The sequence below is a fragment of the Metopolophium dirhodum genome, chromosome 4 (genome assembly GCF_019925205.1).
Source record: "Metopolophium dirhodum isolate CAU chromosome 4, ASM1992520v1, whole genome shotgun sequence".
Lineage (NCBI taxonomy): Eukaryota > Metazoa > Arthropoda > Insecta > Hemiptera > Aphididae > Metopolophium > Metopolophium dirhodum.
Genome location: NC_083563.1, coordinates 16321373 through 16340648, shown reverse-complemented (window position 1 = coordinate 16340648; position 19276 = coordinate 16321373). Strand labels below are relative to the sequence as shown.

Genomic DNA, 19276 nt, shown 5'->3' with positions numbered 1-19276 from the left:
ACATACCTACCACATTTTGTCATTACACATAGATAAAATATCAACACCAAAAATACTTGACTAGGGTGTATATCTTATGTTTTCTAAAAATTTTAGGAATGGATCCAATGTGTGATCTTGACTATTTTTACTATTTTATATTATTTTGTATCCATGAAATGTTCACTATGATTTACAGATTTGAGTGACGAGAGTATTTTATTCCTCACCACTGATCACTGTGGATATTTTTACCTCCATATCTATAATTTATAAGAGTGTTTGTCGACGACTCTTTTCGACTATGAAAAATTGACGTTGTTATTAAATTATTAAAGTATTATAAAATTTAAAACGATTAAACAAATCAAAAAACAATTATTTTTAATTATCGGTTGTCATGTTTTACCTGCAACGGCTGCATCCCAGTTTTATCGTAGATCGCCGTTTTTCGGTAAATCACACATTGGTCTGGACTATAGATTTTTAATTATTGTTGATTCAAAAGTGAGTGCGTGTCAGGCTTTTGATTTAACCATAACATTATAGATAAATAAATATTATATAAGTAATAAATAAAATACAACTTTTAGGTTTTTACTATTATAAATTATTTATTTACCAGTAAGTTAATTAATCTCAATATCTAAATTATAGGTACCTACATATTACTTTAGTTGTAATACGTATACCTAATATATCTTATACAATAATAGTTTCATTAAAAATTACATTGAATTGAATTAAAACCAGTAAAATTTATAGGTTTTAAACTTTATATTAGGTAGTAATAATTATATTCTTATGTGTATAGGTTTTAGGTTCTGTAACACCTACTCACCAAAAAGTAAAAACATATTAAATATATTATCGTATGCAGTATGCGTATTTGTACAAATAATTTAATACCTGCAGATTGTTAAAAAGATATTTTATATATTTTATAAAAAAAAGAACTCATACTAAACATGTTTAATAATTATTTCCCAACAGAATATCACAGTAAGAAGGCTAATAAATGATAACTACTGGGTTTGGGAAACAAGAGAGGTATTTAAAAATTCAACAGGTAGTCTGCCATAATTTTTTTGGTCATCCTTAGAAAATTCTTAATATTTTTATAGTAATCATATTTTATTATAATAGTACGTACATTTCTTTATATTGTGAAACTTATTCTTCTATGAGACAAATCTGTATCTATTATCAACTATATTATACATTGTATTATTAGTAATTAAAATTAAGTGTCGTCAAATATTGGTACCTACCTATCGCATTGGATAGATAAAATGTAAAAATTTAGAACGCCTAGAGTTCTAAGCTTAGCATTAATATTTTCTTAGATAGAATTTCTAAATAATGGTGATGGTATAGGGATCTAATACGTTTTAATTATATTTATTTAGGTACCTACCTAGTTAGAAATAATAGTTAGAACTAATATTTGGTTTCAAATAGATATTTGGCCTGATTGAAACCCAATTCAAATTTGAAAAGGCGTTTTATATATTTTAATCAGAGACTAGCGCGTAGAGATTCAATAGTAATTTGAATTTTAAGTACATTGTAGATATAAACATGAACCTTAAATTGATTTAATTTAAGCATAATAGAGTAGACCAATTTAATGTTATGTTGTTAGTTTTATTTAATTTTTTTGTTGAAAAATATAACTAGCTGGTGTGCGGTTTTTAAAAGAGTTACTTACTTTAATTGTCGCACATTTATTATTAATAAATTATTTTTGTCAACATATTATAAGTACCTACCTAAACAAGTTTAATGTTTGCAGACAAAAGTGGCCCATTTACTTGGCGTTGTCGGAACTGATGTTCCCGAAGCAGACTTACGAGAAGCCATGTCACCTCACATAGTTAGTGAAATGTGTCTTTATAATATTAATAATATTTATACTATACCTATTTATTTGTGTTTTTCAGTTGGGTGTGAATAACTATGCATTTATTGTTACTAACAACGGTTTCATTGTCACACATCCAGATCTCAGACCAGTAGTAAGTAAATTAAAATTTAGATGAATTATTGAATATAAATTACAACACATATTATTATTATTATGTGGTTATTGCAAGTTTAAATTTGTGTTAAAAAATTAAAAGGATAGAATAAAAGATAAAATAATTTAAAGACTCCATTCTTTTGTTCCTCTTTTATTTTTTTGATTAAAAAAAGAATGAACGCTCGCTATTCATGACAACATGATAACGAAAATTCAGACATTTTTTGACACTATTTCTCCAACATTTTTCAAGCACTTCTCAACATTACTATACATATATTATCATCAAATCGTGTAGAAAAATATTATCAGTTATATTACCCACGCGTTATACGAAGATGAAGATCTGAATTGTATAAATTCGTTCCCATTAAAAGAATGTCATGGCTACTGGTGACAGTGATTGTCACGGCCGGAGTTGTTTAGGGGCTTATATCGATTCCGTCGATTTTTTTTATTGACTGACCGCTAATGTTCACTATAACTACCTATCGATTTCTCCGAGACTTAAATTTAATATATAATATATATCTTTCCACTTTTTAAATATATGGATTTTACTAAATATTTCCAATATCTTAAAACTTACTTATTTAGGTATCTATTTATAGTTCATGAAAGATCTGTACTAAATGTATCACATGTCACGTGTGTATTAATTTCAATATTTTTTATAATGTTTTGTGAATGAAATAAAGACTTCAAATTGTGACGTAAATGGCTTTTAATTGATAGTGTATAAATAGAAAGTGTAGTAAAAATTAAAGTAGGTACCTACATATAATTTTAATCACATTATATAATAATTATATTTATATATATATAATATATATGTACATAAATTGTTAAATTTAATATTATGATTTGTGTTATAAATGTATTACTTGAATAAGCAATTTAGTACATTTTTAATACTTAATAGTTTAGGTTGGATCCTACATTTTTTTATAAATTTAAGATCGGTGAAATTGATATATAAATAAAATTATGTATGAACAGTAGTCAGGATCTGGCGGAATCAATATTCAATAAACATAATATACCATTTTTAAAAACACGATGATATTATATTATCCCTTGCGGCCACTACCGAAAAAAAAGCAATCAACTATTTTTGATTAAATGCTAAATTTCGATTATCACATTTCCCTGCGTAGTAGACATTTTCAATTATAATCTGAATACCAAAATCCAATAAATATTTTAGCGATCCTACATCCTAATTATCATTTTTCTCGAACATTTGAGAAAAACTTATTCTAAATCATATAACCAAGGTTTATTATAAAAGAAATAATTGATTGCCTCATAATCAGTTTGGTTTTCGGGAACGACAATTGACTATTCATCAAATTCATCGACTTATTGACTTAAGATCACTTAGTTTGGAGAAAAACTTGCACAACAGTTTTTTATACGTTTCTCAAGTATTTGATCATGTCACTGTGTCAGATATATTGCAAACCTTGCAACACCTTTCCACCATCAAATATATTTTAATTTTTAAACCTCTACTATCGGGTTTTCTCCACTTTTCAACGAACTCGACTTTCATACGTCTGTATTGATAAATAAAAATAAACACATATTAAACTTACTGTCTAAAATGAATGTATATCGATTGTATATTTCTAAAAAAATATATATATAATATTATCACACAAGTCTTATGAAATCCTCATCATTTTTATAACACAATTTTTTATTTATTTTATATCTGATATATGAGTTATTGATTTTGATGTAAACATTTGTAGTTTTTTGTTTAATGCTTATAAAACATAAATAATCTGATAATTAATACGTTAATATATTTCAAAATAAAATGTATTTATTAGATTAGATATACCTAAGTGAAATTCGCTTTTACAAAAATGAATATTTTTAGTTTGGAGATATTTTGAAGCCAAATTACAATAGCATCGATGTGACTGAAGTGGAACTTGTCGATTCCGACAACATCGCAAGAGTGTTTGATCGAAGTATACTCACGGTTAGTACAAGAATAAACTCTACATGATAGGTGTTTATAGTAAAGTTATTAATTTTATTTTTAAATATAATAGTATACCGTTGTTTTTATAATCATTAATCACTATCCAAAGAATGGATATCCCTGGTATCCTGGGTACGTATACGGAAAGTATCTGGGATAGTATGTGTTCATCATAGGAAACGGATACACCATTAAAGGACTTTGGTAGTATGATTGGTCGGCATTCATGTCGTCCACCATGGTGGAACCAGACGTCTCTAGAACGTCTACCGGCACTTGACGGGTCTTAGGTTTCCGATCAGTTCTTAAATGATCGTGTTCGACAACAGCTGATTCATTTTTCTGGACGGTGGAGGACGTGACGTTTTTTTGGAATTCCATTGTCTTATTCTGTGGTGTAATAACTTTGCCATCATTGGTAATCGCTGGATTGTCAGTCTCGAGAACATGTGTTGTTTCGTTTTGTGACGAAAGGATGTTTTCGATGACATTATCCTGACCCTCGGATTTATGAATAACGGTTTTGCAATCGAAACGAGAAAAAGTAGCTACAGCTATACAAATCACCTATTAATATACGAAGAAAAATAATTAACATAGGTACCTAGAGTATTAAAGTTATTATAAATAAATAATAATGGCAGTCGATTATGTTTTAACTCAAATTAGTTGTTGAAAATAACTATTTTGACCCAATTTGTAATTTTGAATGTACCTATAAGATAAGTTAAATTAACTTAAATAACCTTCAAAATTAAAATCATAATAATTAAATGTTACTATTTATTAAATAATACGACGAAGATAGAAATATCAACAACATTTAAAAAGGTGGGGAAATGTGGGAACTGATATTTTAGAACGCACTAATCAGGTTATGGACTTGGAATTCATATTATATACCCCGTCATTATCGTTCGGTGCCCACATTGATTAAATATCAAGCAAAGCTCTGCGAATACTTAGCTTTGTGAGGCGGGATGCAGGGTCAGTTATGTCTGGTAAATGTATTTTAGGCTTATATTACTCGTATTATTTCTATCTGTATAATGGAATATGGATCGATAGCGTGGTCCCCAGAAACAGCCCAGCCACAGGATAAATTACGTATTGAACGTGTCCAGATCGCTGCCTTGGAATGATTACTTGATATATGAATATAAAAAAATGGCCGCGTGGCTACCAACCCTTCCTGTCCGCACTTAGAATTTTAACATTAGAAATTCGTAGGGATGATGCTGGTGTTAAGTTTTTAAATAATATAGTTTCTGGATCCATTGAGGCTCCAACGCTACTAGCTAGAATTGGATTTCGAGTACCGGTAGTGGGTTACAAGAATCCGGTAGAGGTATCATGTATCTATGGTCAGAACTAACTACTAGACTCTAGAGTCTAGAAGATGATCCTCTAGAGGAAAGCAATGTTATTTAAACTTTACAATTATTTTATATTGCCTATGATAAATATGGTAGGTACCTAAATATCATTAGCTGTATGCCTGTATTTGTTTTAAGGAAACGATTTATGTCGATATATTGGTAAGATTATTATACATAATTTTAATGAATATGCACCTGAACTAAAGTATAGATTATAGAGACAGTGAATTGAAGAATAAAAATCCCCGATCCTAGGAAAAATAAACCCCAGACTACAATGTAACTGACAACTAAGTACATGAAATTGATTGATCAATTATTTTTTAAAAGCTAATTAGTGTAATTATCACATTATTAATATTTAATTACCATCATATTATACTTACTAGTAGACAGTATATACCTACTTTCCATTAAAAAAATTAAAATATAATAAATAATTTTTAAAAATGAACAATAATGTTATTCGGTTTTATATCACGATTTTAAAGTCTTTTTAAAAGATTAGGCACCTACTGACTACTACCTACATTCATTGATAATTTATTTTATAATCTTTTAAATTTTGTAGGAAACTTTTAAAATCGACTTCTAATAATAATAATAATTATTATTATAATTATTTACATTTTGGCTATCGTCAAAATATTATTAGGAAATGTAATATTTTATTTTGGGGATATAATATAAAAAAAAATATTATTGTTATAATGTCTGAAAATTATAATATAAATATTTAGAAATAAGTTAAAGTTTAACTGTTGTTCTCTATGGTTCTCAATCTTTTTTGTACCTCGATCCAAATTTCCCCCGAAAAATCTTTCACTGCCCACGTGGTTTAACTTTTCAAAAAGTAGTTATAAAAACAAAATTTGGTTATTACTTTTATTAGGTATTTATCTAATATATAAAATTCTCGTGTCACAATGTTAGTAACCATACTCCTCTGAAACGGCTTGACCGACTTTTATGAAATTTTATATGCATATTCAGTAGGTCTGAGAATCAGCTACTATCTATTTTTCATACCCCTAAGTGATAAGGGTTGTCTAGAAAAAAATAAAAATAAAAATAATAATAGTGTATTATATATTGGTTGCTATTAGTTAATAGGGTATGTTTGTTGATTTGTATTGTTATTTTTTGTCAAAATATATACATAAAAAAGAATGTTTGTGTGTAGATTAGACCTCTGGGAAGAAGATAGGCTAATTTAAAAAGGATTAAATTTGGTTTTTTTTTATTCATCGGATTTTAGTACGGTTAGGTTAGGTTAGGATTTTGTATTAATTGATTATATTAATCCACCGTAGGTAGAATTAAGTAAAAACGAAAAACTTGGTATAACTTTGATACATTATAGTTAAATCATACACTTATGTACAAACAGCACGGGGTCCGCGATCTACCGCAGGTAGATTGCCTACCTGATAATATACTGCTGCGAATCAGAATTTTTATTCCGGGTAACAGAAAAGTTAGGATAAATCTAGAACATCATACACCGAATATTAAATAACGCATTGAACAAAGTTTGAGTCATATACAGTTTGTACATTTAACGGGTATAACGAAGTGCACGGGATCAGCTAGTTATTTTATAGGTTTATAATCAATATATTTTTACAAAATAATGTACTTTTAATAATGAGGCGTAACCCGTCGTAATAAATAAATATACGACAAATTATTATTTACTACCCACGTAATTTTTGGTACTATATTACTATAATAATATAAGTATATTTAATATTAATTTAACATAAATTTCTCGGAATCTATATAATTCAAAAAAAATTTCACGACCCACAGTTTGAGAAATGTAACTGTTAAACTGTATTCAATATAGGTATAACCTACCTACCTATATATTTAAACTTTGAACACATTTAATTTTTCTTTAATCTCTACTTGATTTTTAATTTTTTCAATGATATATAATATGTATAGTGTATACCTATACTATAAGTATATATTTGTAATTAAATATTAATAATGTGATATTTACACTAATTATAGCGTTTAAAAAATATTTACTCAATAATTTTTATGAGTTTGTGAGTAATATAAACTAATATTGTAGTCCGGGGATTTTTATTTTGATTACCACAGGCATAGTATACTATTATTGTGAAAAATGAAATTTGAGTAAATAAATATATATATTTTTTATTTTTATGTAAATATATATGGGGGTGTGGAGGCATTGTCCCCACGGGTTACTTTTCATAAAATATCAGGTGGGGGCTACATCCCCCCCTCAACATTTTATCCCTAGTTGAGCCACTGGTGTAGGTACTTAAATTTTAAAAGTTTAAGTAGGTACTATACAATATTACAGCGTTTCTTAAACTGTGTTCCGCGGAACCCCAGGGTTCCGCAAAACTCTCATTAAAATTAAAACTTAAAAGTCCTGTTTGTCTGTTATTTAAAATCATTTTGAATTAAATACAGTATATTATTGCACATTATTATTATTTTTATTTTTATTTAACATTATTTTGGATTAAATAAAGTATACACATTATTAATATATTAAATTATCATAATTTGTATTACAAATAATCTTTATACATAAAATGACGCTAGGAATGAATATTGAAACAAAGTAGGGGTTGTAATTGTCGAGCTGTAATAACTTATTGTTGAAAGTTAAATAAAAATATATAAAAATATAAAAAAAAAAGTAGGGTTTTCACGATAAAAGTGGACATAAAAAAGGGTTCCACGGATAGAAAGTTTAAGAAACACTGCAATAGTATATAATATAATATGTATTATAGATTTTAAATAAGGCATATAGAGCTTCCATATTATAATTTGATAATTATTAAAATAAAATACAATATTGGTAAATTTGTAAAAAAAAAATTATTTTCTGTATGAACTGTATGCTATTTAATTTTTGAGTTTATAACAAACACTACTACAAACACTACATAACAAACCCTACAAAACAAATAGTTTTATTTTATAAAAATATTGTTTTATACCCTTTAACGGAAATATCTTTAAATAAAAATGTATGAGAGTATAATTGCAGTTATGATTGCGATACGCCGTTCGTTATATGAAGTTCAACAATTCGATTTGTTTATACAATATAGTTTATTTCATAGTTAAATCTATACCTACACGATCTATTGTTTAAAAAAATATATATTTATGAATACCATTTACTTACAAAGCTTCGAATCATTGTTCAATTCTAGATGGTTATTTCGAATAGGTACGTAAATTATAGTTGACGAAACAAACATAAATGGCGTCTTCTGAAATTATTATATTGTCTTATATAATATTGTGATCTCGGAAATATTTCCAGTTCATAAAAATCATGGTCACTGGGTATAATCGAATGTCAATTGAACTATAGCTTAACCAATCAATTCGATATTTTCCGCTAAATTTAATGTTTTATTTTAAACCATATTAATCGCATTGTGTTCACGCATCCAAAACTAAATGTTTGTCTTTTGTACATTTTACAGCTTCGTGATTATATCATCAATCAAACAACTGGTGATCGAGAAATTACCGTGAAGTATCATTACGACAATATGGTAAATCATTTATATTTATTAAAAAATAAAATAATTAATCAAATGTTTATGTGGGTACTTATAATAATTTTATATTAGGAAAATAAATTTTATTTTTTTGTTCACAATTTGGTTTTTCTATGGGATGCATCTACATATTTAATTAGTTATCCGGAGTATTATTAAAAATTGTATCTAGATTAAATTCAAAATATAGTTTTATATATAATTATTAATGTATAATACTGATATCCAATTAAACTTGAATACTAATTAAATCATTAAATAATAAATAATAATGAATATATTTTTTTTCATTGTAAATTGTATTTATTTTTCTTAATAATTTGACAATCAATTGTTATCATAACAACTTAATTATGAATTATGAAAAAGTTAATACATATAATAAAAAGCAAATATGATGTAATCTGTAGAATTAAAAAAATGCTAATTAAAACGAATAATATGTATTATTTATGTTTAAAAGAGACGTGCGACAACAGCAGAGAGACATTATTATTATTCAATTGTTGAAGGAACGCCGTTTACAGTTGTGGTTGCTTTACAAGAAAAGCACTTCGGATACAGAGTCAAAATACCAGACAGATTTCAAAATCTTAATACAACAAGTAATTCTTGATAAAAATAAACTGATCGGTAAAATTTAATTTAATAATGTAATATATTCTACATAGGATCATCCCTTTTGGACTATTTCAAAGACGACGAATGGAGAATTCATCCTGATTGGTAAATTATATTTCATTATCACTCTACAAAATCAACAGACTAATAATATGAACACATTTAATAGATTTTAATAAATAGGTACCATTTAATTTCAATATCAACGTATTTAAACTAATTTTATTTTTACTAAAAAATTTTAGTATTCTATTATTAAATTTTTTTCACCATACCATATGGTACACATTATTAGTTTATACTTTTTTACTTGGAAATTTCAAATTATTAGGCTAAAAATATTTATATACCTATAGCAAATCGTATTGATGATGATAATACTATTAATACTATATTAATTCAAAGTGTGGTGCATATTTTCTATTATTTTTTTTCAGGCTTTATTGTCGATATGCTTACGATGATGGAGATGATACGTCATTTAAAACCCCTGAAGATGAACTTCGGCATTTTTTAAAGCGAATCGCCAAAACCGATAATACTTGGAATAAATGGCCTCCTCCAAGATTTTACAGTGAATCATACGACTGTAAGTATACCTACCTCCTGATTCAAATAACCTGCTACCTATAGCTATACCTACCTTACTTCTTTAAAAATTAACATTAAACATGTGCACACACTAATAACAACACCTTAAAATATATTATGTATTAGCTTTATAAATAATGATATAATATATTCTTAACGAGCTATAGGATTAGTAATTATTTGTTTTCGCAGCAAAAGGGGCAACATTGCCCGAAGAAAAATTCGATGGCAAATGTTATTGTGAGTTGAGTGTTAATATTTTTGCATGATCAAGCTTGATCGCAGTGTTTTGTGCAAGTTTAAAATTGTGAAGTATAACATTTATTTTATTTTTTTAATCGGTACCTATGTTTGATTTTTATAATTCTGGACACGCAAACTCAAACATTTTTTTACCACTGAGAGGGCGCCTCGTAAATGCATTTATGGAGTTCTATAAATTAGGAAATTCTATGATAAATTTAAATAAAATAATAACAAATATTTCAATACATGTTCAACATATATGACGAGTAGAGTTGTAGTTGATATAATTTATTTTATCCGTAATATTAACAAATATTGAAATGTTCTCATGAGAATATTAAAAACCATGTTTTAATTTTAGATTTTGATCGAAGCGATGAATGTATTGGTTTTGCGGTGATTTGTGTTTTTTTAAACCAATTTTTTTTATGTCTGTCGTCATGTTTTGCAATGAAACTGCTTTAACTTTCAACTTTGTGGGTGGTTTCTGGTAGCTATTTGGATATTGATGGTATTTTTTTTTTGTGTAGTTGGAAGGTTTAAAGTAAATACCAAGTACTTTTAAATATAAATGGAAAAAACAAATTATATACATATAGTAATATTAGATAAGTAATAACTAATAACTAATAGTCTCATATAATATTATGTATTATATGATGAATATTATAAGTTGTAGTTAAAAAATATCAATAATCATTATAATATTATAAATCAAAAGAGAATAATAATAAAAAAAAAGTTCTAAATAGTTAGGTAATACCATTGATTATAAATAATTAGAATTTATAATCAATGGTAATACTATTAACTACATTTTCAAATATTTAGCTTAGGTATTCATACCAAAATAGATAAACTATTAATTATTGGTACTATCAGTAGATCATCTCATCAATAATAAAAAAAAATCATTAGATCATAATTTTTATATTTCATTATAATATCTGTTTTATTAATTTTTTATTTAATATTGAACATATTAATGTAAAATTGTATGTATTTTTAATGGTTACAGTGTATGTATTGATTTATTATATATTTTATTTTCATTTAAATATGAAGTTATGTGAGTTGATGATTTTAAAAGTAGACCTAACCTTTATAATACCTACTTGTGTTTGAGAATTCCTAAATTTACGGAAAAATATAATTCTCATTTCTCACAATAAAATATAAATAACAGGTTAGGTTAGGTAAACAAATAATAACCGTAAGATTTATAAATTACAATATCGTGTTTGGGAAGTAATATTTATCATAACCTATTTCATTTTTAATTATCGTGCATACATTTTTTTTATTTTTTATTTTATTGAGCTTAAGCCCGGCAACTATGGTCAATGGTCATTAGCCGTTTTTTTTGTTTGTAGGGGGAGGAACGGTTGGTTGAAACACATTTGTATGTGTGGCAAGTTTGTATGTGTAGCTATAAATCCCGGGCGGTCACCCATCTGGGACCTATCAACACCGGCCGATACGTACACTCAGTGCATTTCCGCAGTTGAGTGTACGGACCGCGCAACACCAAGCCACTGTGCATAAATTATATTATTTCTTGATTAAATTTTGTCCATGAACAATATAATGTACTTTTTTTTTGGTACCCATAAGTTATTTACCTATATTTATATATAATAAAAATTAAAAGTACACTCCGACAACCTTCTTCTAAATGTTTTTTTTTTTCCTAAAAATTCTATATTATGCCATCTGTTTCAATTAGAACAATAAGCTTAAGTTATATAAAAACAATAAATAATGACATAGAAAAAGATAGATAGAGAAGAGGCCTCCCAGCGGAGGTACTGCAACGTTATCAAATGTTAATAAATTTGAATTTTTTTCTGTGATTTATATAAATTATACAAACGTGTTACATGTTAGTTATAAAAAAATGCACTTTGATTTTAAAAATGTACACGATTTTTTTTTTGTGTTCTATTATAATTTGGCTTTGATATTATTCGCTTGCAATATTTAACGAACATAAAGCAAATATAAAGATTTAAAAATTGTAAATCAAATATAGAAATTAAAGAATTTCAAAATTAAAATTATCCAAACAGCATGGCTTACAATAAATAACAACGAATTATGATGCATGCATTTTTAGTAACAAGTACTTAAAGTTTATTGTTTTCAGGTGATAAAGATCTTATGCTTAGTTTGATATACGACGCCAATATGACTAAAGGTATTTTCACAGAAGCTAAAAATGATACAGAAAAGAAAAAAAAGTAAGTTATTTTATTGGCTTGATTAATTTTAGCTTGATGTTGAAATTCACGAATCAAACTGCACAATATATAATATATAGTTAATAAAAATAAAAATTATAAAAAAATATTTGTGCAATAACGTTTTATTGGAATCCCTTAATTCAGCATAAGCTACTACAGTTTGTCCTTACGCTTGTTTTGATATTTATGACTTGATGTATATATTATATATACGCATACAATTTATTAAACATTTCTATCCTATATTTTCATTGATTTGATTTTATCAAAATTTATGAAATCAATAAACTTATTAGTACGTAACCAAAAGAACGTTATAATATTATGAGCTTATTTATTAGTTTTGAGCAAAATTAAAAACCACATTATATGCACTACTCACGCGCTTTTATATATTATACTCACATTGATATTTTTCACGTTAACACATCGCACTATTTTGTCTTAATGAAGTCCAGCAGCGGTCTTGATGAGTTTATTACCAAGGTAAAGTAATTGTATAGGTCAGTTGAACAAATTTGATTAAGATCTATTGCTATTTATGTGTTTTTAGAACTGAATTTGAAAAGAGATTTGGAGTGACATTGGCTTTTGTTGCTACCCATAGTGGTCTTACCCGATGGATGGATTATGAAGACAAAACCAAGACGCCACTTGATTCTGATAACCATGAAAATCAACAACCGTAAAATTAAATATTCAATAATCTAACATTCATTAAAAGTGATCATATATTACATACATTTTACTCAATTTATAGACATTTCATTGACGAGAACGTTTACTCTATCGAAGAAGTATGGTATAGAAGGGCGGTTGAGTATAACATGGTAAACGATGAAAGCTATGTATATTCTGTACCATTTGATAATGGTAAGCAATCGTTACACTTCAAGAGTTATATTTAATAAACTTGTAGTGTACTGTGTACAATTATAACAACCATCATTAAATAAAGTAGGAATCCATGTTTGTGACTGTCTTTAATATAACTTGACGTTTTTACATTACCACAATAAGGTACATAAACCATTGCAGTAAAAAAATTGTTGATTGTTTTCGAGTATTTTGCTTTCATCAAATTCAAATTACTTAATATAGTTACGTCTTGCGTTTATTTACTACCGAAATAAATTTAATTTACTACCAAAATAAATTTAATTTAATTTTAAAAAAAATTTAATATTTTAGACTATTTTTACCAGTTTTTTTAAAAATATTTAGAAAATATTAAATCAACATTGGTAACAGCAAGTCAAGCGGTTTTCGTTACGAGTAAAGAAAATAAAAAGAAAGGTGCTGCTGCAGTTGTCGGTTATCAATTCAGACACTCGGCTCTTCAAGAATTGTTTTCAAACATTACAAAACAGGTAGATTTTGATGATGATATTATTTAACTATTGAAGATGGTTTGAATAAAAGCTAATATTTTTATAACAATAATTATAGTGTTACTCAGAAACTGGTTGTACTCCGGCAAAGGACACTTGTCAATCCGCAGACCGAGATTGTTACATACTTGACAACAATGGTTATATTATTGCATCGGAAAATGCAATGGATACTGGACTGTTCTTCGGTAACGTCAAAGGACCAATTATGAATATGATGGTAAAAGAAAAGATATACAACAACATAACAATATTTGACTATCAAGGAGTATGTTTTAAGCGAGAAAATGAAGACGATTCGAATAGTGCATCGTTTTTGTATACTGTAAGTATTTTATTATATTAGGTAATTTTTATAATTTTTAAAGTACACTTTTCCCAGATTTCTCTTTGCCGAATTTGTTTTTACTTATATTTTCTTTTTAACTGAACTTCTTCTTGAAGTAAAAAAAAACGAGTTTCCACTTTCCGACCGCTCTTCTTTGAAATATACCTTAGGATACCTTAGTCATCATAAACTTTAAAGTTATAACAATAACTTCTCAATTTAAATTGTCTACTGTAATTTTTCTCTAATTTTACTGATTTATATTTTCTGTATACGCCTGTGTAATTAATGAGCCACAATCATTAAAGTGAATATAAAGCTAATCAGTAATTAATTAATCTTCATTAAAAATAGGTATATTTTTAATCACACGGCGTTATAGATATGCTATTTAGCTACACAAATGTACTGTGTCCATTTTTCAGGAGTATTTGGCCAATAAACACGTTAAAAAATATATATATTTAAACATTTTTATTGTGGTTTAGATTTTTTGGGATGCTAGATGCTAATTTTGAACTCTAGTATGCTTCTACTAGTGTAAACTTACTAATAATATTCCACTTCCTAGTTCCATTAAAACTGAATGTTATCTAATAAAAGCTGTCAGTAAACAATGAAAGAATAATTATTCATATATTATATTCGATTTCTTCGATTTTCTATTAATACAATTTTTTTTGATAGCCGATACATCATTTAAAGCAATTAATTGGATGGCTAATAGGGCGTGTGTTATGGTTGGCTGCTCATTCCAATTTCCAATGGATGGTATCTCAGGCTCAAGCTATATTCGAAGATGGTTAGTATAGTTATTTTTACGGTTTAATCATTATGATTCTTACTTTCATTTGATGGTATTGTGATTGTGGTTTTCAGTTCCAGACTACCAAGAAGATGAAGAAAGTATCTATTCTGCCGATACTTTAGCCAATTTTAAGATTGAAGGTGAAAAAGCATTAAAATACGTTAGAATAAATCGAACTCGACCGAAATCTTGCGATCGTGTCGTCAATTTGTACACACTAACTTCGAAGATTCCAGAAAAGGTTGAACATAAATCTATGTGTGCCAGGTAATATATCAAATACATTTTTATCTAAAATTGGAAATATTTGTTGTGAGGTTTTGATATCAAAGCATTCAAAGCTCCTCCTCTATCGATTAACCTAGTGGTATTTCCCGTACCTATAAACTATGTCGTATTGACAACGTCACAATCAAATTATTGTACATCATAGTCGGTGTGCGTTCAATTTAAAAGCTCTAATTAATAAACCATATAATTTATATAACTACATAATATTATCTTCGTCCTGATTAAATGAAATAAATAATTATATTTGGTTTAGGAGTAAGATTTTTTTAAATACCTAATGTTTTGTAATAATTAATGAATAAAAAGGTGGGAAAGTGGACAAGTGGGTCACTGTAATAATGGATGGTGTTAAATTTGATAAATGAAATATCATTGTATAAGAAAAACTGAGCGAAGACTGTCAGTCGGGCTGAGCCAGCCTATGATATGACTAAGTATATTTGATGATATTATTGTGAAAGCAATACGCTATGACAACCATATTTATAAAACCAACAACATTATAACAGTCTTTATTTTAATTGAAGTTAGCCACCATCATAATATACACAGGTGCAACCTGCAGACAATGTTTACAAGTTATACCTATTCATTGTGTCCCAGGGTGAAATATTGAATTGACCATATAATGTCGTATGGATATACCTTATTTTATTAATAACTCTTTTATTATTTTAGATTTTGAGCGGAACGATGAATGTATTGATTTTACAAAGATGTGTTTTTTTTTATTTTTTTTTTTTGTGTCTGTCATCACCTTTTTGGACAGTAAAAGTGCTTGGATTTTCTTCAACAGTAACTTTTCTGATAGGAAAGTGAATCTAGTTGGTACTTTGGGGGGAAGGGGGGGGGGGGGTCAAAAGTAAAAATTTCCCAGTAGTTTGCAAAAGCGCCGTGAAAAGAAAAATTAAGGAAAAAAGAGAATTTTTACGCATTTTATTTTTGAGAAAATCGATTTTGGTTTTTGGTGCAACTCTAAAACAAATGACCGTAGGTACATGATATTTTGACTGAATTTTTATATTAGCACTTTCTATATACCCTAGCATTTTCCAAATATTTTGACTTATTTTGAGTTGTTTACGAAATTTTCAGTTTCTATTTTTTTAGTTTTTTTTTTTTCTATAAATATCAATAAAATTTTATTTGTTGGCTAAAAAAGCTTGAAAATTTAATAGAAGGCTCCTAGTATATTGTTTCAAAGGCAGATGGAAAAAATTAAAAATCCAGTCACAATTTTTTTTTATAAGCATCTAAAGTTCAAATATTGAAAAAATACGTAAAAATGACGACAATTTGCAAATAATTTTGAGTGAGTTAGAAATTCATAAAAAATTTTCTTTTTAAATCTAAGATTTTAAAATGTAATACAAGAATCATCATAAGTTTATCTACCTTTATCAAAAAAAAAATATGTCTAGAAGAAATTCAAATGAAATTTTGTTGTAATTAAAAAACTAATGACTGTAGATACTTGAAAATTTCACTGAATGTTTATATTAACATTTCCTATACACCATGCAATTTTTAAAATAATTTGACTCTTTTTGAGCACTTTACGGACATTGTCAGTTCTCAATTTTTTAATTAAAAATACATAGGCACAATTTTTTTTTTATAACCATTTAAAGTTCGAATTTTAACAAAATATATCAAATTTAAAATTTAATAATTATTTTGTAGTTAAAAATGTATAAAATAATCAACTTTTATAGCTAAGGATTGAAAATTTAAAACAAGGTTCCACCTAAATAGGTTATAATATATAAATTTAAAATTACTTTATTCAAAATAATAATATAATATCATAAAATATACTTAGTAATATCATAGGCTGACTAACCGTTTTCGTTCAGAATCGTTTTTTTTGTACAATTCAAATTTAGCACCATCCATTAAAGTTACCCACTTGTAAACTACTGTACAGCAGAGCGACACCCGCTTGCCCACTTTTTATTACTTATTATACCTAAATTATATCTATTAGTTTCAAAAATGCTAATTGTTGACAATTTTTTTAATTTATACATTTATGGTTTAATTGTGTATTTTAGTTGATAGCACACTATATTATAATATAACACAAATTATTTTATAAATAACTTTAAAATTTAAAAAAAAAAATCAAAAATCAGCAAATGTGTGGTAGGTTGAGTTTTGTTTAAAACAATTTAAATTGTCCATAACTATAAAAATAAGAGTTACCCCCTTCCTTCAAAGGTTTTTTTTCTCAGGTATTTTAAGGTATTATACCATCATGTGACGCCGACCGGTCCTCCTCCGAGACACATTGTTTGACCATTGACCACTATTATAAATATCTATCTATTATAGTAAATAATAAATATTGTCTGCTTGGCAAAAGGCATTTTACTTCAATGATAAGAATAAGACATTAAGACGACTATCTATTTTTGTATATTTATAGTAAATAAATATATCCCCTGGTAATAACAATATAACCCCTACTAATAACGAAAACATTATAGACAAAATTGTAATTAAATGTTACAAGAGAGAGAGAGAGAGAGAGAGAGAGAGAGTTACGTTTAATTTAAAATAATTTGTATTTAAACCCATGTCTTAACTTTTAAATATCTAATCCTACATAATATGATATCTGTCATATTATACCTATCTAAATGACTAAATGTTACATAATATTTGTTTTTAACAGGCCTTATGAATTGCGAAAAATAATGAACACCAACCTTATCTTACTGGTCGTTAATGGACGATGTCCAGAATCAACGAAAGCCGACAATTTCGATACCGAGCCAAAAGAAGTTGAATATGAAGAGTTCAATAATTCGTTGAATTGTCACAAAGCGTTTTATAGTTTACCACGGCGTAGACCTAAAACCGCTTGCATTAGGACACATCCAGACGTAAGTATATTCTTATATAACTATCATTGCAAGCCATTAAACAAATATAAATATCATTGTAAGCCATTAAACAGATATAACTATATAAATATTAAACTGTTTAAAATTCACCTTTTTATGTAAGCACTTATAATCTATATCATGTGTATGCCACTGTATGCAGGGATAATATATTTGTACATAGATTGGTACCTACCTAATATAGGTAAATCGATGACGTCAGTACATAAAGTACGGAAAAAATTACTACAATAATATCATATTATACACTAGGTTACAGTAGCGTATCTAATATTTTTTCAAGGGGGGGGGGGATATGCAATTTTGAATAGACATTTAGTATCCACATATTATATTCATATTTGCATACACATGTTGTATAATAAAATTGTATACAAAATGTATTCTCCGGGGGATATGTCCCTCGTAGATACGTCACTGACTAGGTATAATGTTTATCTAATATTATAATTTATTTTAACTATGGTCAATGATGGGTAGTGAGTACTGTAATGAACTAAATAATATAATCAACATTTTTTTTTTTTAGGAGCACGAAATTTACGACAAAATGTGTGGCAAGGGTACAATAACTACAGTTACGCCAATAACTTTATCAGTAGTTTTTTTTTTCTATGTTTAATTTTATAAGGTTTTTATAATTTTTTAATTCTTAATCAAAAATTTAAATTCTCTTACTTATGTATCGATAAATATTGTTCATGAAGTTTTCTTTGGTGTTAAATATTTTGTCTATTGCGTCTATTACAATTTAATATACGTTAAATCTTGCTATTATAATTTTATGATATTATTATATTTTGATGTTGGTAAGTGTAGAATGTTTAACATTTTCTACCAATGAGTATTATAAATATAGTATTTAGTATTATCGACTACTCAATATTCCATACATATATATA

At 27.1% G+C, this 19276-nt stretch overlaps 2 protein-coding genes across 9 annotated transcripts in view; one reads left to right on the top strand and one right to left on the bottom strand.

The window, feature by feature from the left end:
* Window positions 1–19250, top strand: part of LOC132942464 (voltage-dependent calcium channel subunit alpha-2/delta-3) — a 30378-nt gene extending 11128 nt beyond the window's left edge. For 2 of the 7 annotated variants that reach the window (XM_061010865.1, XM_061010864.1), the window contains 19 exons: window positions 973–1029; window positions 1775–1855; window positions 1923–1997; window positions 3891–3995; window positions 8869–8940; window positions 9410–9551; window positions 9618–9672; window positions 10005–10156; window positions 10351–10398; window positions 12551–12644; window positions 13101–13133; window positions 13201–13332; window positions 13408–13520; window positions 13872–14017; window positions 14097–14363; window positions 15054–15168; window positions 15246–15441; window positions 18143–18353; window positions 18904–19250. In XM_061010865.1, coding sequence (XP_060866848.1) covers window positions 973–1029; window positions 1775–1855; window positions 1923–1997; window positions 3891–3995; window positions 8869–8940; window positions 9410–9551; window positions 9618–9672; window positions 10005–10156; window positions 10351–10398; window positions 12551–12644; window positions 13101–13133; window positions 13201–13332; window positions 13408–13520; window positions 13872–14017; window positions 14097–14363; window positions 15054–15168; window positions 15246–15441; window positions 18143–18353; window positions 18904–18996 — 2187 coding nt within the window. In that variant the 3' untranslated portion in view covers window positions 18997–19250. The remainder of the gene's footprint in view (window positions 1–972; window positions 1030–1774; window positions 1856–1922; window positions 1998–3890; window positions 3996–8868; window positions 8941–9409; window positions 9552–9617; window positions 9673–10004; window positions 10157–10350; window positions 10399–12550; window positions 12645–13100; window positions 13134–13200; window positions 13333–13407; window positions 13521–13871; window positions 14018–14096; window positions 14364–15053; window positions 15169–15245; window positions 15442–18142; window positions 18354–18903) is intronic. The other 5 variants (XM_061010867.1, XM_061010868.1, XM_061010866.1 and 2 more) reach the window with 5 other exon arrangements.
* On the bottom strand, window positions 3668–8635 carry LOC132942467 (uncharacterized). 2 transcript variants are annotated; one of them, XM_061010875.1, is made up of 2 exons: window positions 8562–8635; window positions 3668–4565 (listed from the first exon to the last, which is right to left on the bottom strand). In XM_061010875.1, the coding sequence occupies exons 1-2, from the start codon at window positions 8574–8576 to the stop codon at window positions 4098–4100; spliced, it is 483 nt and encodes a 160-aa protein (XP_060866858.1). In that variant the 5' UTR covers window positions 8577–8635; the 3' UTR covers window positions 3668–4097. The 2 variants fall into 2 exon arrangements, with proteins under 2 accessions (XP_060866858.1, XP_060866860.1); XM_061010877.1 differs by lacking the exon at window positions 8562–8635 and adding an exon at window positions 6315–7069.
* Window positions 19251–19276: the final 26 nt, after the last annotated feature.